General features: G+C 38.4%; 2 protein-coding genes across 2 annotated transcripts in view; one reads left to right on the forward strand and one right to left on the reverse strand.

Annotated features, from left to right (window-relative positions):
* Positions 1-7,103, reverse strand: SCRN3 (secernin 3). Its single transcript, XM_039697057.1, has 7 exons — positions 6,899-7,103; positions 6,586-6,767; positions 5,539-5,738; positions 4,632-4,844; positions 1,912-2,074; positions 1,375-1,555; positions 1-610 (listed from the first exon to the last, which is right to left on the reverse strand). The coding sequence occupies exons 1-7, from the start codon at positions 7,064-7,066 to the stop codon at positions 455-457; spliced, it is 1,263 nt and encodes a 420-aa protein (XP_039552991.1). The 5' UTR covers positions 7,067-7,103; the 3' UTR covers positions 1-454.
* CIR1 (corepressor interacting with RBPJ, CIR1) overlaps positions 7,101-23,602 on the forward strand; it is a 21,409-nt gene continuing 4,907 nt past the window's right edge. The window contains exons 1-7 of the mRNA XM_039697044.1: positions 7,101-7,215; positions 7,845-7,939; positions 8,455-8,528; positions 9,754-9,767; positions 9,861-9,916; positions 10,231-10,279; positions 10,453-10,570. Of these exons, the coding sequence (XP_039552978.1) occupies positions 7,144-7,215; positions 7,845-7,939; positions 8,455-8,528; positions 9,754-9,767; positions 9,861-9,916; positions 10,231-10,279; positions 10,453-10,570 (478 nt within the window). The 5' untranslated portion in view covers positions 7,101-7,143. The remainder of the gene's footprint in view (positions 7,216-7,844; positions 7,940-8,454; positions 8,529-9,753; positions 9,768-9,860; positions 9,917-10,230; positions 10,280-10,452; positions 10,571-23,602) is intronic.

Consider the following 23,602-nt stretch of genomic DNA (forward strand, 5'->3'; position numbering starts at 1 on the left):
TCCTTCAGTGTCCATCATAGCTTCTACATTTTAGAAAGTCTTCAGCATGGCCATTTTAATTCAGGTAGTCTGAAATTCTGCTACAATTCTCCTGACTATAAAAGCTGCATGTGAGTACACTACATCTGGGTTCTCCGGAGCTGAGTTAGTGTTCTTCATTCAGAGATGGGACTGTTCACTAATTTAGTCAAGCTATTGCATTCTAATTGCATCTGTTTGGCAAAATCAATCTCTGCTGACAGCTTTGTGCCATGTACAGTGCCACTGCCTGCCTCTTAGGAGCCTTTCCAGCATTCTTATAATCAAAAGCCATTTGTCCTGAATATGAATCTGCATCTTTAAAACTGTCCATGCTATGTGATATACTAAAAACAGTATATCACGTTAATCTATATAGCCTCTTCATTAGAAGACCCAATTATAATCCAGATTTTACCACATTCAAATAATATTCTTAGCCATATATTTTGAGTTCTTCTTCTACACACTGTGAAAAAAGATTAACCACTTGTTTAGTATCAAGGCATCCATTTTGCAGGATTGATTCCATTTGACTTATCTTCTGTTTCTCCAACTCCTGTATCTCTTTGAGCATTTCTTTACCTTTGTCCTGCAAAAAGAAACATTTGCTTCACTAAAAACTATACAGAGCACACAGTAATTACCCTAACAAAATTCTGTTCTATTGTCCTTATTTTAATCTTTTAAGAGTTTCTAGGGTCCACATTTATGTTGGTAGAAATCAGTATCATGACAAGTTTTCTTAGATATCTTTCCTAATATCTACCATTCACTTAATCTCCTTTGTCTGACAGATTGAAGAAATATGAAGGCTCCTTAGGTATTAGTTACCAAAACTTAGTTTGGCATATGGGTTACTTTTGAGAAGGTGTATCTGTAGATAGGAGAGATTTTCTGCTAAAAGTAAGCAGCTACCTTCCCACTTCACGTGTGTGTTCAGCTATCTTTGTCATCTTGTTTCCTTTCAGTGATGAAAGGCAAGCTCTCCTTTGCACCGGAGCCCAGGGCCCTGAACAGCTGCAGGAACTCGTGGCAGGAGCTGTGTGTTGGCCTGTGGCTGCTCAGGCATTTCCCTGTTATGTGCCTGGTGTGGGAGTCTGCGGGGGCTGCTCTGCAAGGTGAGCAGCACAGATCCTCACCTGCAGCTCAGCCTGCCAGTACAGCACAGTGCTGCTGGCAACTCCCAGTGCCAGGGACACGTGCCTGCCAGATGCCAACACACTGGGCTTCTGGGGCACTGCACTGTTCTTGCAATCCATCAAAGGGCATCAACTGGTATCACATTAACAAAATGTGAGCCAGGACCTTATATAAACCACCTGCTTGCACTGAAATCTAATTTAATCAACATACCTTGATAGTTTCCATAACTACAGCAGCACTTTCATGTTTTTTATAGAGCTCATGTCTTCGATCTGGCTTGCTCTGAAAACGTGGTTGCTTCTTAACTGGATCGTCATGACCAAATGTAGGGGACGTAGTTTTTAATAACTGAGTAATACCGGGCACGAAAATGAAAGGCTTGAATACAGATCTAGAAAATAAAAATAGAACAGAGATCCTTTACTTGACACTGTTTTGTTAAAATTGTTGAGTCAGTAAACTGCTGTGTTTTTTCCCATTCTTTTACTTGCTTCTTTTAAGAAAAAAGTATTAAAAACCATCTAATGGTGTTAAAGTCATTGTCACAGCAGTGTTCCATTAAGTAGGTTGGTAGATACCATTAATATACATAATGTACATTTATGTTCCTCCTACATTTTGACTGTGCTTTTTCAGGGGGAAAAAGAAAACCCACCCAAAGCAAAAAGGTTATAATATAACTAGGCAAACTGCAACGCTTTTTCATTTAGATATTTGTAATTTTTTATCTACTTGCTGCTACATCACCTGGCAGGATCTGGTGTCCCAGTAAAGAAGTGAATACAGGGCAGATTAGGCTGCTGAGGCAGTACAGAAACCATGCTGCCAGTTGTCATAAATCCACCTTCCATGTTAATGCCACTCTCTTTGTCACGAAGGATTTCCATCATTATTTCAGAAGTGATAGATCCTATTCAAGACACAATACAATTATTTAGCCACAGAGCTAATATAATACCAACTGACTGACATGTTCCCTACAACTGACTGCTTTTGGCAATGCCAGTTTTAGTTTGTCTGTGTTGGCAGGGAAAAAAATCATCCTAATGGCAAACCTTAATATGGAATACACTTGTATTGCTTTCCCCAAAGTATGTATTTCAAAGACAGGTGATAAGAACATGCCTTAAAAAAAGAGTGAGTAGAAAGACACACGGTATTTCCCAGAAAGGTAAATTTCATAGGGCTAGCAAATGGTCATTCACAAATTAACTTCTCAGACAAAAATTAGTAACTTGGATTAAATGCTGAACTTTGAGCACTCTGTGGAAGTAAGACAGATCGTTATAATACTGGTTGATATTTGAAAAAGTTAATATCACTATGTTGCTTTAAAGTTATAAAAATAATAACAGCCATGCATGGATTTTGTGTGAAACTTTAAAAATTAAACACCAAGACTGTCACTTGTTTTGGAAGGTTTTTTGGTGAGTGGGTTTTTAAAATTTTCATCCTTTTCAAGGAGGCACCGGGGTGGCCTTACATTCTATGCTCAGAAGCCACAGTCTTCATCAGCAAGCTGTGTGAGGTTTATTGGCAAGTATCTATGAAAATAACTTCTGCTCAGGAGGAACAAAACCCTTTCCACATCTGTGTGTTCAGTGAAATCACTGTTGCTGTTAGTGTATGCTGAGGCTCAGATACTGGCATGGTATCACCAAACCATCCAATATTCTAACAGGCAGCTCTTGCAGGATGGTTTTCTTCTCACATTTGGTGTACCAGTAGAGGGTATGCTTATGGCAGTAAAACATTAGTTCACTTACTCTTTATTTTTTATTGGAAGGTATCGTCTACCACTTTACTATTTTAGTGTTTCCCTTACTGAGTTCTAACTGTAGAATTTTTTTTATTGACTACCTTGCTGTTTCCTCTTAAAATAGTTACTCTGCTGCTAAGTTACATGTCTCCAATATTATTTTTTCTTACATGACCCAGATTGCCTGTAGACAGGCATGCAGCACTACATTTCAGCAAGAAGACAGACTTAAGTATTCCTATAGTTGCCTGAGAAGGTCAGAGAATTAAAGAAATCAGCAAGCTAGGTGAATCAAAGAGATTAAAAGAAGCAATGGTCATTTTGTCAGCTACAACTTGGTAACCTGTCCAGCAGGGAAGAAGGTACTGCATGTTTTACACTAGACTCTATTATTTTTTATGCCTGAAATGCATTCCCTTTTTTTTGAAATATGAATAATATTTCTCTAAAAATGGCCCTCACGTAGTAGACAGCCTGGAAAAACCCCAGAACTGTAATGCCACTGACTGAAAAAGCAGGGAAGGGTAGATGAAGAAACCAGTGATTTTACTGATGCTGTAAATCAAATAGCTTTTAGTTAAGGCACCTATTTAAAATAAATCTAAACAAAGTGAACCATATGAGACTGATAACCTGAACACCTAGTGGGATTTTTAAAATGGCTCAGGTAAATGCCTGAAAATGGGGATTTAGAATGAAAACACAGATACAATCTCAGCATTGTTATAATACAAGTAAATACAGGTATTATGAAAATGCTTTCAGTATTCAGAACCTGCAATTCTCAAAATGAATGCAGGATTTACATGATCACTAGAGCAAGAGAGCAATGGTAATTCACTCTGATGCATTAACTAAATGCTAAACCTGGTCTGGCAGAGTTCAGCCAAATTAAAAAAAGTTAAACCTGGTCTGGTTTAATTTGGCTGAACTCTGGCAGAGTTCAGCCAAATTAAAAAAAGAAACAAATGGTTGCAATGTAATCTTGATTCAGAATAATTACTTCAAATGAGCAAGTGACTACAGCTACAGCAAAATGACACCTGCTAGATGGATGCAGTTAGAAGTGAAGTAATAGGTTCTTTCTTTAGGAGTCTGAAAAGTAAGTGTTTGATGTAGTGACTGCCTAGAGTACAGAAAATGATTTTGTTCTGCTCCTGGTGTGTTTTACTAGACTATGCAAGTTCAGAGTAGCTATTACAGTGAAACGACAAAGATTTAAAAATTAATGTCAAAAATGAATGCAAGATATGTGACAACTGAATGCTGTTCTGTTGCATATAAATGGTACCTGACAGAAGGTGTTCATAAGGTTCTTTGTGGTTGCAAACTGCTGGGATCTGTTTTAGCTTCTAGGTTTTTTCCTTAGCAGTACAATATTAATATGTAGCCTATCAAAATGTTTCAGAACAGATCTTACAGGGCATTTAGTGTTATGGTCATAATGTGACCTCTCAGGGTTGTTACTGTAGCTCTGTATGTTTGATATTTGACCCTTGTTTTCATTTTTCCTCCTCAATAAATTAGCAAAACGGATAGAAACTTCCAAGTTCAGTGCTTCTCTTTTAGGCAAAAAATTATCCTAGTAAGTTGTGGTTCACCAAGTCATGTGAATGATTGCCTGCATCAGATGTATAAGAATTTATTACTTTAATTAATGCAGCTCACTAAATATTTTGCATATCTTGAAAAAAATTCAAAATGATACCTTTGTGTTTGTTCAGAAGCTTATAGCCTTCACAATATCGGCCTCCAGATGTGGTCATTCTGGCAGTATTGACATAAGAATATGTGGCAGCAAAATCAAATTCCTTTTCCCCATCCCACCAGCCATTGCTTTTGGCATATTCCTTCAGTTCTGGGTGTTCTCTGTCAATCTTGGTTGTGATAGAGAGCTGGTTGGAAATATTCCGTACGCCTCCTGTTTGTGAGTTGCAGAAAGAATTGTTGTAATACATTGAATGATTTTTCTTGGTATTTTGTTTACAATTAGCTTAGTAAAGCAAATTAGCCCTGAAGAATCTCCTACAAGATCAGTGGTGGTTTATTTCTTGCCCCTTGGTGGTTTATTTCTGGCCCTCTCTCCCCAGCTACATTTATTTTTCTGACTGAATTTTCACTGCCACTCATTTCTGACTCATTTGCTTCTATTGCCAACATTTTATTTCAGATTCTGTCCGGATTATTCCCACCTTTACATTCTTCTGAGACACCCAAAGACTGAGCTTGTCCTCCTAAGTCCACTGGAAGAATCAGCCACTTCAGGGCCCAGTACATCAGCCCTGTCCCTAAATTAAATTGTCATGCATTGCTACCATCCTTAAGACAATGCATACTGCTGTCACTCTCGTGCTGACTTTCTTGCTGTCCTCTGTTTTCCAAGTGCAGGAGTGGTTATCTCTGCCTCTGAAAAGGCCCCTGTCCCTCAGCTCCTCTGACAAACTGCCAGCTACTCCATCCACACTCATGCCCCACAAAAGCAATGCCTGTTGTTTACAGGCACATATGTGCAGCTCGAGATTAGTCTGATGCCTTAATGAAAAGGTAAATGAAAACTGGAGAACTCCAAGTGTCACTGCACTTGAAACGTTTAGAACAAAGAGCATCATACATACCTTCTACTTTTTCTGCTGCCCAGTATTTTCCTGATGTCTCCAGCACCCATGCTTCCTTTCTGTCAGCTATCAGAAAACTGTTGTGGTATGTAAATGCCATGCTGCTCTCCATACAGTTTCCTCCCTGTCCATACTTTTCCAGCAAATCAACTATGACAGTAAGAGCCTTTTCAGCTGTGTCTGCTCTCTCAAGTCCAAGCCTAAAACAAAAGAAAAATGTTATTTTTGGAACTTTGAACTCCACATAGAACTATTCAGCCTGAATATTCTGATTGACCTGGAATGATATTTCTATATGCAGCTGCCAGTTGTATTGATCTGGTAAGGGAAAAACACAAATCGGGTAAAGGGCTTCTTTGAAGTGGGTCCTCTATGAACTTGACATGGGGAAAAACACCAAATGGAAATACAGAAAGGCAGGGAGAGGGATCCTACAAAGTGCTTACAAATCCTGTGCAGGTATTGGACTGGGGGGGAAACTACCAAGAGAATTGACTGACTGCTGTAGGTTAATGGAATTTACACTGGCACCTGTAGTGTAGGAACATGAACTTGTTATTTACATGGAAATAGGCACCTGAGACCAAAACTTAAAAATAATATATGTGTAAGATGGGAGAATAGGAGAGGAGTACAGACCCTAGGAAAAGGCCCTGAAGTCCCCCTGTCCTTAATGCGTGTGAAAGATGGGAGAATAGTAGAGGAGTACAGACCCTAGGAAAAGGCCCAAAAGTAGTGCCTGAAAAAACAGTGCTCTTGAAAAAGCCTTGTTCCAGTTTAGTATAAATTTTATAGAAAGAAAAACGTTTGCTAGTTCCTTTGACAAATTCTGGTCTAGCGCCTGATACTTCTTACGGGCTCCTGGCAGAAATCGAGTGCTTGTGCCAAGAAATACTTACTTTTAACCGTGGCTAGAACAGTGGAAGGAGTGCCTTCTGAAAGTGAAAGTACTATTTCCCCATGTAACTTAAACAACCTGTTTCCACGTAAACTCCGAATTCGGTACCATTTACCAGAAAGAAAAAGGAAAGAAAAGCTTGTGCACACCTTACGAGGTCCATGCCGAGGAGGGCTTCCCCGCCGCAGACCTCCTCCCTGCCCCACACCGCCTCGTTGCCGATGCACACGCCGTGCTCGTTGGCGCCCATCTCGGCGCCCCAGAGCCAGGAGGGGCGGCTCAGGACCACGGCGTGGGTCCTCTCCGCCTGCTCGATGCTGATGTAGGTGCACTGCAAGAGGTCAGAGCACACTTGGATGGCGTCACCGTCCGGGCCCGCCGGCCGAAGCGCGCAGGCAGCGGCTGGCTGGCAGCCGTGCTCCCGCCGCCTCCCGCCGGAGCGCTCCTGCCCCGCGCCCTCACCTCCAGCGCGGCGCCGGGCGGGTGCGCGGCGGCCGGGAAGTGCACCACCTCCTGCACCTCATCTGCCGGCCGGTCCGAGTTCTTCCCGAACACCACGCGGCCCCCGGGCGCGGCGGGCGGCAGCGCCACGAAGGTGTCGCAGGAGCGGGGCGGCGGCCGGGGGAACATGCTGAGGGGCGCGGGCCCGGCGCGGGCGGCGGCAGCTCCGCCGCTGTCCCTGTCCGTGATCCCGCTCCGCCGCCGCCATGGGGAAGTCGTTCGCCAACTTTATGTGCAAGAAGGATTTTCACCCCGCCTCCAAGTCCAACATCAAGAAGGTGAGGGCGGCCCGGGGGTGCCCCGGCGGGACGGGCTGCCGGCACGGCAGCGGCCCCAGCAGGGCTCCTCACCTTCCCGGGGTGGCACCGGGGCTGCGGCAAAGAGGAAGAAGGAGGCAGGGAAATAGTTAAGAAATACTTGAAGCTTCGGGTTTTCCTGTTCCTAGGTGTGTAGGACTATGGCATTTTCCTGGCTCGGGCTTTTCAGCACCTGATTCTCAGAACAAACAGGCGCTGTGCCCCGTCCAGGCAAACCGCAGCTGTCACGATGCGCCCTTGTTTCCCAGTGTTTCATGCCTGCCTCCAGCTGGTTGCAGGTGCCCATGCCAGAACTGTGGCCCCTGCCAGGGGACCTGGGGCTTGCAGTCTGTCGAGACCCCGAGCAGGGGTCCACAGGGTATCTTCTGAGCCTGCTTTTCCCTTTGAGCTACCAAATTTTCTCCTGTCTTTGCTGTGTGTAAGTGTCGCTGGAACTTGGAGTTTCTAAAAAGTACTGCTGTGGGAAGTTCATTTGTTAAAATATTGGATGAGAATAATATATTTTACTTGATTAGAACGGTGATCATCCCTCGTTAAGTGTTTTCAATTGAGTAAGCCAGTTATTTATACACTATAATTATTTTAATTAGGTATGGATGGCAGAACAGAAAATCTCATATGATAAGAAGAAACAAGAAGAATTAATGCAACAGTATCTGAAAGAACAGGAATCCTATGATAATAGGTGAGAATTGGCTTAAGATTGCTCCCTTCTTCCTCCTGTCTTGTTTTCATGGTGGTGAGGATCATATTGCTGTGAGCAATTTGAAGTACTGTCTCCTTTGACTGGAGTAGTCGGAGAGGGCAGTGATTCATTAAGTGATGTCTCATTAAGCAGAAGTCACAAGACTTTCTTTAGTGGTTTGTGCCTGTCTTCTGATTAATTTCAAAATATGCTACGTTTCTTTGCAGAACAGTCAGTAACCTTGTATAATAATAGATTTGTATCACACAGAAATCTGTTTTTCAGAACTCTCTGGACATACTTTTCAGTTGAGATTGAAATGTGTGATTTTTGTACACAGCGGGTCATGCAAAAGCATTGTCTGGTCTCTCAAATTTTTTGAAATTCAGATTTTGTTACTCACAAATGAAAAAATGCTAGTTATCACAACAATTTCATACTGTTTTGGTTTGTTTTTGAGTGTTACCAATGCATGTGACTGGTGTGTAACACCCCAAACTGCCCTTTTTATCTAGGTTGCTTATGGGTGATGAGCGTGTGAAGAATGGTCTTAACTTCATGTATGAGGCCCCACCTGGAGCAAAGAAAGGTATTGCAATTTCCTCATTCTGGGCAGGGTTTACTGCAAAGCTAAAAGCCTTCTGAAGAAATGAACACAATGTATTTTATTTTAAAATAACGTGTTCATGGTGAGGTCATGGTAGAAGATGTGATTTTTAAAATTCTTTCTGTGAGAATATCCAGACGTAGATATAGATAGATAGATCAATATGTATGTATATATATATATGGTAAGTAATCATTTTGATCACACAAAATTTTAATTTCTTTCAAAAAGAATAGTTGGGGTTTTTTTAAACTACAGTGCAATGTGAAGGGAAGAGCAGATAAATATCTTTCCAGGAAACAGTATAAATTCTGTCCTCCACCAAGGATGCTTCTTTAGCCAGTTCTAAAGCCACTGGATGAGGATGACTAGACACTACCAGGGCAATGACTCAGCCAACACAAACCTGTATTTTGCCCTGCTCTCTTTTACAGAAGTAGCAGGTTGGTTTTGTTTAAAAGTTACACCCATAATTCAGCTTGATGCTTGTCAAACATAGGAAATACCAGAGCAAGAAATTAATTATCAGAAGTTATAAAAATAATAAATGCTGAAATTCAGTAGTCAAAAGTGCTGCCTGACCTGTGTCTGGTGAGTTTATGGCTGTTTGGTAGTGTCATAAATGGAAGTTTCTAAATGCCTAGTGGACACTCATATCAGTCAATTTGAGCAAGATCTGAATGTAAGTGAAGAAATAAGAAAATATATTTCCTCTGGGAGAAAACATGTTCCCTTTAAAATGCATCTTTCCCATTTGCATGAAATCACTTGGAAATGCTTGGATGGACTCATTCTTGTAGACCAAGTTTTGCAATTATTGAACTTTAGAAGCTCTAATAGTAATCTCTTAAGCTTAGAGGAAATGCAATTTCAAAGTAGCAATTATTACTAAACTTTTTCTTTTTTTAAATATCTTGAAAGTATTGTTGCTACTCTTGCAAAAAGTGAAGTTTTTATCTGTGTAACAAATCTGCATAGTTTTAGAAGGTGATTCTGGATGTACAGCATTTAAAGCTATATAATAGAGGCTGGTTATTTGTAAGTGCACTCTATTTATATAAAGCTACTTACTGAGTATTTGCACTATTGATTAGTACAAACCATAAAATGTTTTTTCTTTGGCTTAGTTGGGGGAGCACCATCTGGATTTTACATATATAATTAATGCATCATTTATTTTCTTTGCATGCTTTCTGAAAATACAAAGAGGAAACGAAAGAGGTATTTCATTACATTATTTCTTTATGTTTTCTTCTTGCTTGCTTAAAATGTATTCTGAAAAGCTTCAAACTTACCATGTTTTCTGTTTTATAGCAAGAAGGAGAGACTGAATACAAATTTGAATGGCAAAAAGTTGCCCCTCGAGAAAAGTAAGATATCTGGATTTTTTCACATACTTTTCTTTTTGTCCCTTTTTTCCCCTGTTTTATTTTTGGGCAGGTCACTTGTGTGATCTTGTCACATCCTGACACTTAATTAGGAACTATTAACTTGGAACTATTTCCTTGCTCAGCTTTATTTTCATTTGATTTTTGCATCCATGTTTGAAAACGCATTAAAAACAACGTTTACAAGAATTACACCTCTGAAATGGGTGCACACACAAAAAGGTAGTTTTGTATATGATGTCTTTTAAAAAACAGTGGTGAAAGGAGTATTTGTTTTCTCTTGCGTTTGTGTGCAGGTACGCTAAGGATGATATGAATATCAGAGATCAGCCATTTGGAATCCAGGCAAGTTACATACATTTCACTCTCTGGATGTCTGGGGTTTATTTCAAAGGTTGTCTGACTGCAGAACTCTCACATGGACTCTCTTAATTTTATCATCTCCTTTTCAGTGGGTTGAAAAGCTTCTCTTATGCCTCTTGGTGACTAAATTGTATCAATTGACTTTGTTGCTTTAGGTGCGGAATGTGAGATGCATTAAGTGCCACAAGTGGGGTCACATAAACACTGATCGAGAATGTCCCTTGTTTGGCCTTTCTGGGATCAATGCAAGTTCAGTCTCCAGTGATGGTTCAGGTAGGCACTGAATGGTTTTTAAAGTTCTGGTTAGACATATATGGAGGGAGCTTATCATGTTTAATTTTAGAAGGTTTAAGTTTATCGTATTTCAGAGAGTTGATGAAATCTGGAAGACAGTTAATTCCAAATGTAGGATCCACATGTTTAATTATTTATCCAATTATTTCATATTGCAGGGACCTAATTTTCTAATTAATAACTCATTTAAAAAAGATTCCATATTGCTTTGATGCTGTCTTGCCTAAAACTGAGAAGCTGCAATGAGACTTTAGATCAGAATGACAAAATTGGTGTCACCAAAAAAATGAATGGATTGTCAAAGACTGTCCCAGTTCAGATTCAAGTGAACTGCTTGGGTAAGATGGAATATACCATTATATCTTTGTTATACTTGGTAACAAGGAGAGATCTGTGGGCTTTTTTAAAATATGTAATGGTGTAAGTGGATAAGCAATTGACACCTAGATTTCCAAATGTCTGGTTTCCCTTCATCTGACTTCTTTTTGCTTCTCGAGCTACAATTTTTTTTCTTCTATTAGCTCTCCTGTTACTTGAAGTCACACTGCAGTTAGTGCTAGATTGTGTTTGAAGAAATGGGTGTGAACATTCAAATTGAATATTTTTTGTGAGTTAACCCAAGTTGTAATGCTTTTAAGTTTCTTAAAATTGGGGCATGTTAAAGAAACATCAGGTAGTGTGGCTGAATCTTCAGCCTTGCTGTACTGTGCTTTAAGGTCACTTGTTGTGTCTTGGATTTTGCAGGGATACCATTACATGGAGTTGCACACACTCCATGGTTTCTGCTTTTCTTGTCTGCCTTTAGGTTATCTGTTTTATGTAGAAGCTCCTAGCTTTGTTAGGCTACCAACAATCTTGTTTTTCAGAATTAGGTCACATAGATACATATTTTCTTTGGGATGAGGCCTAGAAGAGTTGAGTTCAAGGAAATGGTGCCTCTGACTCTCCTGTCTTTTTAGGCCTTGTCTGATGATTATGCCATTGTGTTACTCGTCCTGTAGCTGACTTGCTCAGCCTTTCTGTTTGGTTGGTTATAAAGCTAAATCACTTTCTTGCATCATTCATGTCTTGGAAAAAAATTGTGCTTAGAGCATTTGTTGGTGGTAGAGTTCTATTGTGCAGCTCTTATGTGTCAGAGATGCTTTTGTGCTACAGAACTCACTGTCCACACCTCAGTTCAAATGATGTGGGTCAGTTTAGGGATGTTTGGTGGAAAAAGCAGAAATTATTGTTTGTGCTTGCACAAACCTGAATATGCATTCCTTATTATTTGTTACAGTGTAATACAGGCACTCTGCAGTGTCAGTAGAAGAATAACTGCTTGTTTCAAACCTTACTGAGCTATCTATATAGGTGTAGGCAATGTTTGACTGCTGTGGGTGTTTCCCACTTGAAGAGATGTCCCCCAGATGGCTTTTCAAACCATCTTTCTAAGCCTAAAGAGAGCATTTAGCACATATAATGAATTTTGCATGAAGGAAAATGATGTAGAAGTACTTAGATGTTCTCAGACTGTGCCAGTGCCCTCTCATTTTCAACTCTGGAACTTAGAAGACAGTGTGCTATGCTGAGCTTAGACTCCTGTAGGCTGAGGAAGGATTTTTAGGGAGTAGGGGTGGGCGACAGATCAGGATTTGTATATATAATTTGTAAGACACTGTTCTTGAATTTGAATAGTCAGCTGTAATGATACTGCTACTTTTTCTTTCTTGCAGGGAAACTATGTAAGAACACTGTAGGTAAAGCTTAAAGTTCTTGATTTAATAGCAAATACAAGGCTTAGAGAAAGTGGTAATATTAATTGCAACATCAAATAAAAGGTTGTCTGCTTGTTCTAGCCTCAGGAATACAAACCTTTCATCAACTTTTCTAAAACTTCATCTGATTTAATAACAAGTTAAGTTACACTCCTTTGATGACTTCTGGAAATGTGTGTAAATGAAGCACTGCAGTTAAGTGACAACACAAATTCTTGAATTCACTGCTTCTCTTAAGACTCATCGTTCATCCACATGGTATGCTAATGTAATGCAACGTATTTTTTTGAAAAGTATGAGGTTTGTTGTTGTTGTTGAAACCCTGACAGTAGTCCTGTATTGGCTGGGATGGGAATAATTACTCTGGGTTGCTGAGAGTTCACCCCAGTTGTTACAGTGCTGCAGATCCACAGTCAGCTCTGCTGCATCTGTTTCCACCTCCAAGAGCCTTCTTCTGTTGCTCTGTGCAATACACCTCCTCAAGGTGTATTGCACCTCCTCTCTTTCTTTCTGCTTCTCTTTATAAGTAATTGCATGCACTCCTAAGCTGCTCTCTAGACTAAATTCCTGATTATTTTTAGTGCTTTGTAGTACTGCAAAAATGTCCATTGCCACGCTGTTCTTTAGACTGGCTAGAAGTCCAGAAAAAGCCACTTTGGAAAGGACAGAGACATTTAATGAGAAAATCCTTTTGTGAAACTGTTCTGTGTTTTGTGAACTGATGATTAAAAAAATCCCTTGCACTTGAAACAAGTTGAATTGCACATTAATTGCTTCCCAAGCACTCCCTCCTCCACATGTCACAAGTGTCTCCTCATGCTTAGAAAGCTGGTAAAAAACCACGGAGATAGTCCACAGTTTTCATTTTTTGTGGTTGTTAGCAACAGGGGGAAAAAAGTGCAAAACTACTGGCTTCTAAGGTCAGGTAGAGTTCATTAAATTTTTCTGAAGTTGTTTGTTCATTTCTAAAATCTAGGGGTTAAAACACATGTCTCTGAATAGAGCAGTGAATAGGGATTTCAAGGATAGGCAGTGATTATGGGTAGTATACAATGGGTCTGGGATGTGTGCTAAATTTATTTGACTGGGCTTTTTAATAGCTCAGTATGTAAAAATACATTTGCATTGAACTCTCAAAAAGTTGAAAAACGTTTGGTTAAATTACTAGAGCATTTAGTACTTTCAAAGGTTAGGAAGTATTGCCACATTTAGGAAGTAGTCATAAACTTTTTTCTAGCTGGTGTTTCAGGAAATTGATATATAAATATTGCCTCATAAATGAAAGGGTACAGCTATAACAAGGAAAATTTTAGCACAGTAGTCAATGTACAAGAATTCCAGTTAGTTTATGAAATGAATTTAAGTTCATACAAATTTAAGTTCTAAATAACTAAGCATTTTTTTAAAGAGCAAATCTTTAGATTTTTTTAATATTCTTTGGAAAGAGCTCTATTGCTTTGAAGTTACTTACTTGGTAGGGCTTTATTTCTTCTGATTTATAATCTTTTCATGCTAATAGAAGTCAATCTTACATCCTTTTCATGCAAATTGAGTGGAATTTTTTTTTTGGCAGTGCGTGGTAGTTACCCTAGTTAAATTTAGGTTAGAATTCTTCCAACTTTGCAAATACTCTCCCTTGCTAGAGCACACCATGCATCAGCACAGTGCTGGAAGGCTCTGGTCCATGTGCTGCTGAGCATCCTGGCTGGTGGTGAATCTCTGCCCAGTCAGGCTATGGAAACATTGGGCTTCATGGTTCTGAATCTGGTGTGCTAAGGACACTGGCATCACTAATTCCTGCAGAAGTAGGTTTTAAAAAAAGATCTGGCTTCCATTTCTGCAGAAGTAGGTTTTAAAAAAAGATCTGGCTTCCCTGTCAAAGATTTGTCACAGGCCTTGATACAGGTTCAGTTTTTGTTTTGTTTCTAATTTATTCCTGCTTCAGAAAGAGCAAAACAAAATGTCTTGTTTGGACTCATTATTTTTTTTCAGCATCAGAGGAAAGGTTTGACTGCAAATAAATGAAAGTGAAACTCGTGTCTGATTTAGTTGACTTCACTAAAGTTCCTGCGATGTTTCTCCATAGGGAAAAAGAAGAATTATTGACTGAGATTTTTTTTCCTCCCCACATCGTGTCCAATGTAGGCTTTTTCTTTCCCATAAATCTTATAAGCTGTGACTCTGTCATTTCAGCAGAAGAATAGCTGTCTTTTAATCTGACGTGAAAACTACATTGTAATATTCCTCTTGACACATAAAACTGGTTGGCAATTGCTGTGTCAGATTTGGTGTTGAATATTCTGTGTGCAAAGACCAGTCACAGCGTTCAGTTTCCTCCAGTGAAACCAGTGCAGGGCAGAGGGTGTCTGTGGCACAGAACTGTGTTCTGCTGGCTTTCAAGATCTGACATACATTGCAGTGCTTCAGCAAACAAAAATAGGTACAATCAGTGCCTTAGCATGGGCTTGGTGGCTTGGTTATTTTGCTTCTGGGACCATTTTACTAATCTAGCTGGTAATTCACACAAAAAAATAATAATCTTACCATTAAAAAGCACCTATTGAATAATATCTCACCAGTGACTAGAGATTATTTTTTCAATAAGGCAATTTCAGTGGATGTGGTTATCATGGGATAATCACACCCCTGGGGTACAGCCTTGTCTGTAATCTCCCAGGAGTGTAATTATTGCATGATAACTGCACCCCCTGGTGTTGCATTATTTCTATTATGAAATTCTTAGTTTTAGATATAAAGTAACTTTGATCACTGAAAACTGCAAAGTAGTGTTAGAATGTTCCAGCTGTGAGGCTTACAGAGACCAACTTAGAAGATTTGCTTCTCCTTTACAAAGGTAAATTAGGCAATCAAAATGCTTCTTTGGGCTAAACTGATTTGCAGAGTGTTTTACTCATAAAATCCTAACTTTCAAAGTTCTTTCAAGATGAAAATATCGGTTGTGCTTCTGACTTTACGTGCCACTGTGTATTTTTGCATGTAGAAAATACAGAATGCATACCAGCAAAAAAACCAGCTCACTAGCATCTCAAAGTTTGCCTGTTTTTACAATCCTTTCTTATCATTAGCCAGGAGCATCTGTTGGGGTTTGTGAGGTTTTTTTTGTGAATCCTGAAAAACCATTAACTTGATTGGAACAGTGATCATTAGGTGTCCTGTGCAAAGTGTTTTGAAATAATACTGTTATTTCACTTCAAAATTACCTGATACTTTCTTGGTCAGGTGAAGTTAGGACAAGCTGAATACTTTTTTTTTTCCTTTCCCTTCTTTCCTGCAAACAACCTATCCTGTTCAATGATGGTTTGGGCAGATGTGGGGAGGGATTACTAAAAAGCTATGAAAGCTTGAATGCTTACAATTTTTATTATATGGTTTTTAGAACAAAGAACCCAGTATCTGTTCCTTTCTTATGAAGAAAGGTATACAATCTTAGGAAGTGAGGCTAGTGTCTCAGACTGTATGAACAGCATAGTTAGAAGTGGGATGGTGAGGTTAAAAGATGTTCTTGCACTCTTGGCCTATGAAAGCTAAGCCTGGACAGTGCTGGGCATCCTTCTCTGCTGTGGGCTACTTTGCACTTTTTACAGCTGACTGGCTCTAGATGTGAGCCATGCTGTGGAATTCCTAAGGAAAAAGTACTGTAAAGTGCTTAGCACATTCTGGAAAATTCAGGCTAATCAAGGTAAAAATCTAATGGGGCACTGTGTATGTGTATGTAGTGTCTTATGCTCTACCATGATAAAGCCACTCTAGGTATAGCTGTGCAGGTGCTGCCTTCTAAAGGCTCATTACCCAGTTCTGGGGTTTGCACCCTCTCTTTTCATCTCCTGAGTGTCCCTAAACTAACTGTGGATGTTGTTTCCATCTGTCTATGACTTCGTGTGTTCCACTGATTTTAAGCTTTTGGGTGAAATACCTTTCCAGAGTAATCATGGAAATTACCAGTCACGTGGAGACAGCAAAAAATGAAATCTGTGTTTATGTTACATTATGTCTGCATCTCACTGCAGCTTCCCAGTGACAAATACAGTACCTTTTTTCCCACAGAGGAAAGTCTGCATTGTATTGGGAATGCAGGAATTTTTTTAAATGTTCTTTTGAATTTGTCACAACCAAGAAAATGTATTTGAATATATTAACTGGGAATATTTGTATAAATGGTCATCTGTAGAAACGTACAGCGTGTGAAACCTTCCTTTATGATCTGCAGCTGAGACCTTTGATTGTGAACAGTAGGAATCTTAACTAAATCTTCACATAGTTTAAGAACTGTCACATTTTAGAATAATCCTCCATTTATGTTTCAGAAGCCTTGGTATTTGTTGTGAATGCATAAAATACAGATTCTATTAGAAATCTTGTGCTTAGCATTTAAGTGATAAATATGGATTCCAGTAGCAGTTTGATAATGTTAAATGGCTTTTACTACTCCAAAAAAGTAAAAAGGAAACTCAGGTTTCTCTGAAATACCATATCACAAAAGCATGGCAAATTACACCGAAATTCTGTGCTAAAGTGTTAAATACAGTTAAACTGCAGGCCCTCTGAAGAAGAGCTAATTAAAAGCCAGAGGTTTTAGTCATTGATTTCTCTCAATGCCAACTGCAGCAGTTGCTTTGAAGTGTAAATATGGTCTGAATGCACTCATCTCTGAAATAGATGAAAAAATTATCAGTAAAAGATGATTGATTCTGAATTAGTGGAGGCAGCATGAACTTACTGTGTATCATGATCACATAATTTTGATTATAGTTCTTTGTCCTGTAGATAAAATAAGTGCCTACTCTCATCTCTATCACAACCTGAGTAAAAGTTCACAGACTATGGAGTGTGATGAAGCTCAGTCTGTAATTTTTTTTCATTTTTGCTCAATTTCCATATTAACAAAAGCCATAGAAAACTCTCGGTGGACAGAACAAGAAAGTATATGGATGTATTGACACAACTGTCTATTCTAATTTTAAAGTTAATTTCTCTTTTAAAGCAAAACCTAAAAAGCATTGTATCATATGTTATCCCTTTGCTACTACCCAAAAAAAGGTGGCATTGTGCATTCAGAGTATATTTATCCTTCATGTGGTTGTGTGCTAGGCTGAAACCCACCATCAGGATGTTTTCTAAAGCCTAGTTAATTCAAAATAGATGTTTTTGCACTCCACAGGTATTTATTTATCTGCCACAGCAAAGCATGGTTTTAGTACCACTGTTGTGTAGAAAACCATAAATAAATTTCAGTTTGGAGAAGTTACGGCCTCACTGGTCCAAGGTGCCTAGGAGAAAGAATGGTGAGAACATGTTTTAGGCCTATTTTGCTAACAAAAAATATGTAGCAATAAAATAGAAACCTTGAGAGTATCTTGTTCTTGATTCATTAATGAAGTTTTAAGAATGGTAGCATGGAGTTTACTGACCGTGACGTATACTGGCAAATTGACAGCAGATACACAGGTTTGCTATGTTTGCATTTCATGTAAATTACCTCTCTCACCAAGCCAGGAAAAGTGTGATGGTGTGATGATGGTGATGTTTTTAGATTAAAATTATCATATTTGTAACCTACACGTTTTTAGAAAAGCTTGTTCTAAAAGCCATATTCTAAATACTGTTTTGATGATATGCAAAAATGAGCAGTGGTTAAAATAAAGGTAAATAGTTGCAATTAAAATGACACCATGAAGAATCTACTTTTCCCAGTATTTTCTATCATTTTCCACTAACTTTTATATAGTATACTGTATTTAATAGTGTACTCTATTTAATTTTGTAACAATGCGTAGAATACAAAATAAAACATGCATACAACCTTAAATATCCTATAGTTCTGTAGCTGCAGCCACAATGTAAGTACAGTGCTTACTGTCATTTCCCCTGCCAAAGATAGCAGTAATGTTTACAGTATTATTGTTTCTTGTGTTTTTGCTTTCCATTTATATTCCACTATAAAAATCCACTTAAAACTTGATTGATTGTAAAGAATAATTCAGTTTGCTTATCTGCACTGGTGACAGTAGTGAAAGCTTTTATCAGTAAATTGGGCAAATACTGTCAAGATTGTGCATCATGGGTAGGTGGATGTAAAACTGCTATTTTTGATGATACTTGCAACATAACTTGATGGTCTGTCCTCACTGCCACTGAAGCTATTGCAGAAAATGTGGTATTTAATCACAGTTGTTACGACAAAGTGTTTTAGCATACTGCTCCCTCATGTTGAATAATTAGAAAAAACGTGCTTTGCAGGTTGTAATGGAGGCCTGCTAGATGCTGTGTTACAGCTGGCATTGCTCTCCTAAGGGTGCCCGGGCTTCCTAGAGAAAACATCCTGAAAACAACAGAGTGTTACCTGCCCTCTGCATTCGTAGCATCAAGAGAAGTACAGACAGAACAGAAAATGTATTGCAGCTATAGGTTTCTCTGGTTTCTGGGACAGGTGTGGGGCAGTAATGCAGGGTGGGAGAGCTTGCTGTAAAGGCAGGCACTTAAGTAATTGAAATCCAGCACTGTATTCCCTTCCTGATGGCTTAATAGAAGCAAAACTGATTCTGTTAATTCATGTCAGCTGTGTGATGAGAAATTGGAGTGCTCCTTGTTCTAGAAAAGCAAATTTACAATATGTTATAGAAATCCTCATATGATATTCTTCTGCAATCCAGTGCAATTGATGCTCATATAAGCCTGAGAAAAAAACTATTTACACGTCTTCTGTTTATGTAATTTTACAAGTATTATAAAGATGCACCAAAAGCTGTCAAGCTAAGATTGTACTTGGGTAGTGCTTTGTAAAGAATCAGATCTTCACACTTCATTGCATGTTTTGAGTTTCTAGATTTTGTACCCCAACTCTTTGAGTCAGCTGAGCTATCTAAATTGTATCTTTAAATAGTATCTTGAACAGAAGATAACAGAGAGAATTAGTGCAGCAAGAATTTCTGTGGAAAGTAAGAAACAGGAAGAAACTGTAACCTCTTTGCATGACAACACTGTTTCTTGAGAATTACAATAGCCAAAAAAACCTCTTTAAAAATCTATAACTGTTTAAGGATGGAGACGTTTTTGTGCAAGCCCTTGTATAATGCTAAGTACCTGTAACTACAGAAAATATAAGAAGTTGTCACTTGTCTTAATGCATAAAAATAATCGTCACATTCACAAGCACTTAAGTACACTATATGACAAAAAGTTTTTCCAGGACTATGAATTAGTTCTAAAGCAGATAAATGGTTTAGTTTTTGCCAAGTGGCATCTGGGAAAGTTTTGAAGATATTTTTTTTTCTTTTCTTTTTTTTTTCCCCTATCAAAATGTGAATTTCAGAAAATAACGTTAACAGTCATATTCAAAAATAGCAAGGTACTGTATTTGACTTGTTTCAGGAAGAATAAGAAACAGATGATGAAACATTGTAACTTTGAACTTATTTTTAGTTTGCTGATGAAAGAATGCTGAGAGACTAGTTGTCAGAAGTTGTAGCAATCAGCTCTTTTTATAGGATTGCCGTATCTAAAGTTCTGCCAGCTCGTGGTATAATATCTCTAGATGTTTTCACCTGCAGGAGGATACAGAGGTAGCTTCTTCACAGGCTGTCCCACAAGGCTGTAAGGGATGCCTATATGAAGAGTTTGATTCTCATAACATGTAAAGGATTTTTGTGCCTGATGTAGGAGTGAGTCTTTGCAAGTGATGGGTGCTGTTCAAGAGCAATAAGCTATCATCGTAGCCAAAGATTTTAGCCAACTGAGAGCCTCTCAGCTCAGTCCTACCATCTGTTTTACTGTTAATGACTCAGCTGGAGCATAGGGCTGCCAGGTATACCTAGTACTGCTTTCTCTGACAGCCTTGGAGGGTGAAGACACAACTGTGGTCATAAGCCAAAGGCAAGCTGAAAAGATTTACCACTTTGGGTCGCCAGGCAGCCTGCTGGCCTCAAGGCATGAGCTTTAACTGCTTAATAGAGAAGCCAAGGCCTCTTCTGAGAAGTTGCTTTTTTCCAAATCTCTGTTAAGTGAGGTTTAGTTTTTAGGGTTTCTTTTACAGGCTTTGTCTCTCCCATTTACATTAGCCAGGACAAATCCTCTATACATTTTATAATGTATAAATGAGAATGTAATTTTTTACTCACAGATTTAGGCATCTTTTAGAACTCTGTGAAAAAGCATCTCAAAAGGAAGCATGTTACACACCTCAGTGCTGTCACATAAAATAGCTGTGCCCAGGGATCCTGAGAGATCTTAACCTGTCACTGATATTTCAAAGAAAATCAGATCTGCTTATCAACATCATTAAAATATAAATCAAAAGCAGTCTGTTGAGGTATGGATGAGAGAAGAAAGTCACCAAGCATTTGATTCCCTCGATTCCAAGCAAAGGAGTTTAATTATGAGCATTACCATTTTCTTGATTCTTGATCTGTTGCAGAAAGTAGTTAGTAGTAAAGGTTTGCAGTTAAGCTGTGCAGCCATTGTCAAATATTATGTCTTAATTGAACTTATCAGCCTGAACTTGTAACCGTGTAGAAAACAGTCTCTTTACAGGTCAGGTACTGTTTTCTCCCTACTGTGTCTTGCTGTCATTGGGCAGCAGAACTTCTGAGAAGCTCAGTGGTATCATTGTTTAAAAAAAAGTATAAGCAAGTTCATCTGTTTCATCCTCTCAAAAATGTTAATGTTTTTTTTAAACTGCAAAGATGCCATACTGCAAGGAAGTGTCTCCCATAATCAACCGCTCTGGACAGCTGCCCATGTCGTGCCTAGCTGGAGCCTCCACACACAAGAGTTGTTAAACAGGATTGTGTTTTGACTCTACTTCCATTTATGGGGTTGGTTTATTTTCTGAATCTCATTTCCTAATGTTTTCTAAAACCTTTAGTTATAGTAAAAATAGCATACTTAATAAAATTTCTTGGAGATTCTTGCATCTCCTCACAAACTTGGCTGAACCTAAGTGATTGGTTCCCTCACAATTGTAGGGGGACCAAAACAGGAATAATTTATTTCATAAACAACTTTAGTCTCAAGTTTCTGTGGGTGCATTTGATGCAGCTTGTAGATGCACAAAACAGGAATAACAGTAGTTTGGTAACTGTCCTTATCATGGTGATACTGACTTGCAACTAAAATACTGTAGGTGGAGCTCTGAAATTCTCTTTGACGTCATAAATATACAAGGAAACAGATGCACAAAAATCAGTAGTGTTGGGCATTTCATTACAAGCTTTTTCTTTAAAAATAATAAATTATTTGCTTGCCTCTTGCCAGTGTTATGCACAAAGAATGCCAAAAATGTTTGTTTCTGGAAAATAATTTTGAACTGTACTTTTGAAGGCTAATGTGCCTTCATGTGTCTCTGGTCTCAATTCTGACCATAGTCCTCATAGGAGGACTAAATCAAAGTTAGGCCTTCTGTCTTGGTTCTTTAGCAAGTCTGCTGTGTAGATTTGGACAAGTTGCATTTCTTTATTGATCTAATCACACTAATGAGAACAATTAGGTACTGGATACACACCAAAATGTGTACAATGCTGAAACACTGAAGAGGAGTACCTAAGAAGTTAGCTAAGTTACTTCTCTAGGCAGTGGCTCTTTGAATAATAGGGAGAAACTACCTTTGAATAATAGAGGTATTCTGGAATTCTGTTGAATTGGTCGAGTGTTTTGGTTTCTTTGGTGTGGAGAAATCTTTCATGACTCTATGCTTTGTCTCCATTTGGCTTCCTCATACAGTGTTTTTGACTGAATTGTATGTTTTATCTGGACTTTTCAAACCAAAGCCTCTTCTGGTGCCAAATTCTGTCAGTAGGTGTCTGTCTAATGTTAGTTTCTGTTCCAGCCAGAGTAGGTTTCGGCGAGCACACCAAGGTGTGAAATTTGAAATAGGCCAAAATGTAGAGACTGGGGCCTGTCCTATACACATTCATTAATTGTGAGCTTACAATTACACTATAAGACATAAAAAGGAAAAGCACTTCCGGTAGAGTACAGCGGGGATGGGAAATAACCCCCTACTTAAGAAAAATGTAAACTCAAAGGAAGACTAAAAGCTTTCTCAGTTGAAAATTCTTTTGCCTGGAAAAATAAGGAACTTGTGAAAAGAATATCATTAACGCAGGGGTTCCTTAAACCATTTCCAGAGTTTTGTTTTATTCCTTCCTGTTTTACATGTAGACCTGTTTGTTTCTGCAACATAATATATTATACAGGAAAACTAAGAAAAATGTTACTTCTTTTGACAAAGTGCTATATTACTTTCCATATATTTTCTATAGCAAAAAAAATCTCATTTTATTTTTCCGTATTTGTCTGTTAAAAGTCTATGAGTTTTGTCAGTTTTCACAACTAAGAAAGTCTTAAACCACAGAGCACGACCAGTATGTATCATGAGGCTAATTAATCTTATCATTTACAGTAGTTTACTGAAGTAATAGTGAACGTGTGCTCCATGTCCTGTTGTACATTCCTTTTAATTTATATTTACCTTACACTGTCCATTGACAGCAAGGTTAGTGAAGGAACTGGGAAGGAAATTTACTGAAAGTGGCCTCACAAGAGAGTGAATATTTAGGCTGAAGAAAAAGTACCTAATCAAATACATGACATTATGATGGTCACAGGGATTTAATTAAAGCATAAGAGTGAGTTTCAAGGTTTGAAAAATATGCAGTCAAGTCTGAATGATCCATAATACATCCCATATTTTACTCCTTGTTAGATTTTTGCAAAGAAAGAAATCATATGCCTAATGCCAACACCTACTCTAATGAAAAATACAGCATGGTTTTTAAGCTAATAAAACCAGAAAGGTCTGAAGAGATAACAGTCTAGAGGCTACATGTATTTGGCAATCCCTAGAATAAATAAGGACATAGATATTTTTCATGTGTTTTTATATTCCATATGTGTTCTTCTAATGTTATTTTTTACATTGAAGTTCAAAAATTTGTGTCATTATGAAAAATTAGTTATTAGTGACATATTAGAGGCACATTTTCTCATTGTTTTAAAGGAGAGGAGGTACCTGAGTCTTATTTAACATACTGTATTTAGACCTCCTCTGCTTTTTTACTGTAATAAAAATATATTACTAGACTTATCTAATATATTGTTTTCAACATGACAAAGTTACATAAGAGAATCCCCTTGTACTTAAAGAAAAATGCAATTATTTTCCATTCTGAATCTTCAGACTGCTGTTTTAGAAAATCATATCTGATTATTTGCTCAGCAGAAGATTATTGAGTTGATT

This window comes from Passer montanus, unplaced genomic scaffold (genome assembly GCF_014805655.1).
Source record: "Passer montanus isolate IOZ18808 unplaced genomic scaffold, ASM1480565v1 scaffold1, whole genome shotgun sequence".
In the NCBI taxonomy this organism is placed as follows: Eukaryota; Metazoa; Chordata; class Aves; order Passeriformes; family Passeridae; genus Passer; species Passer montanus.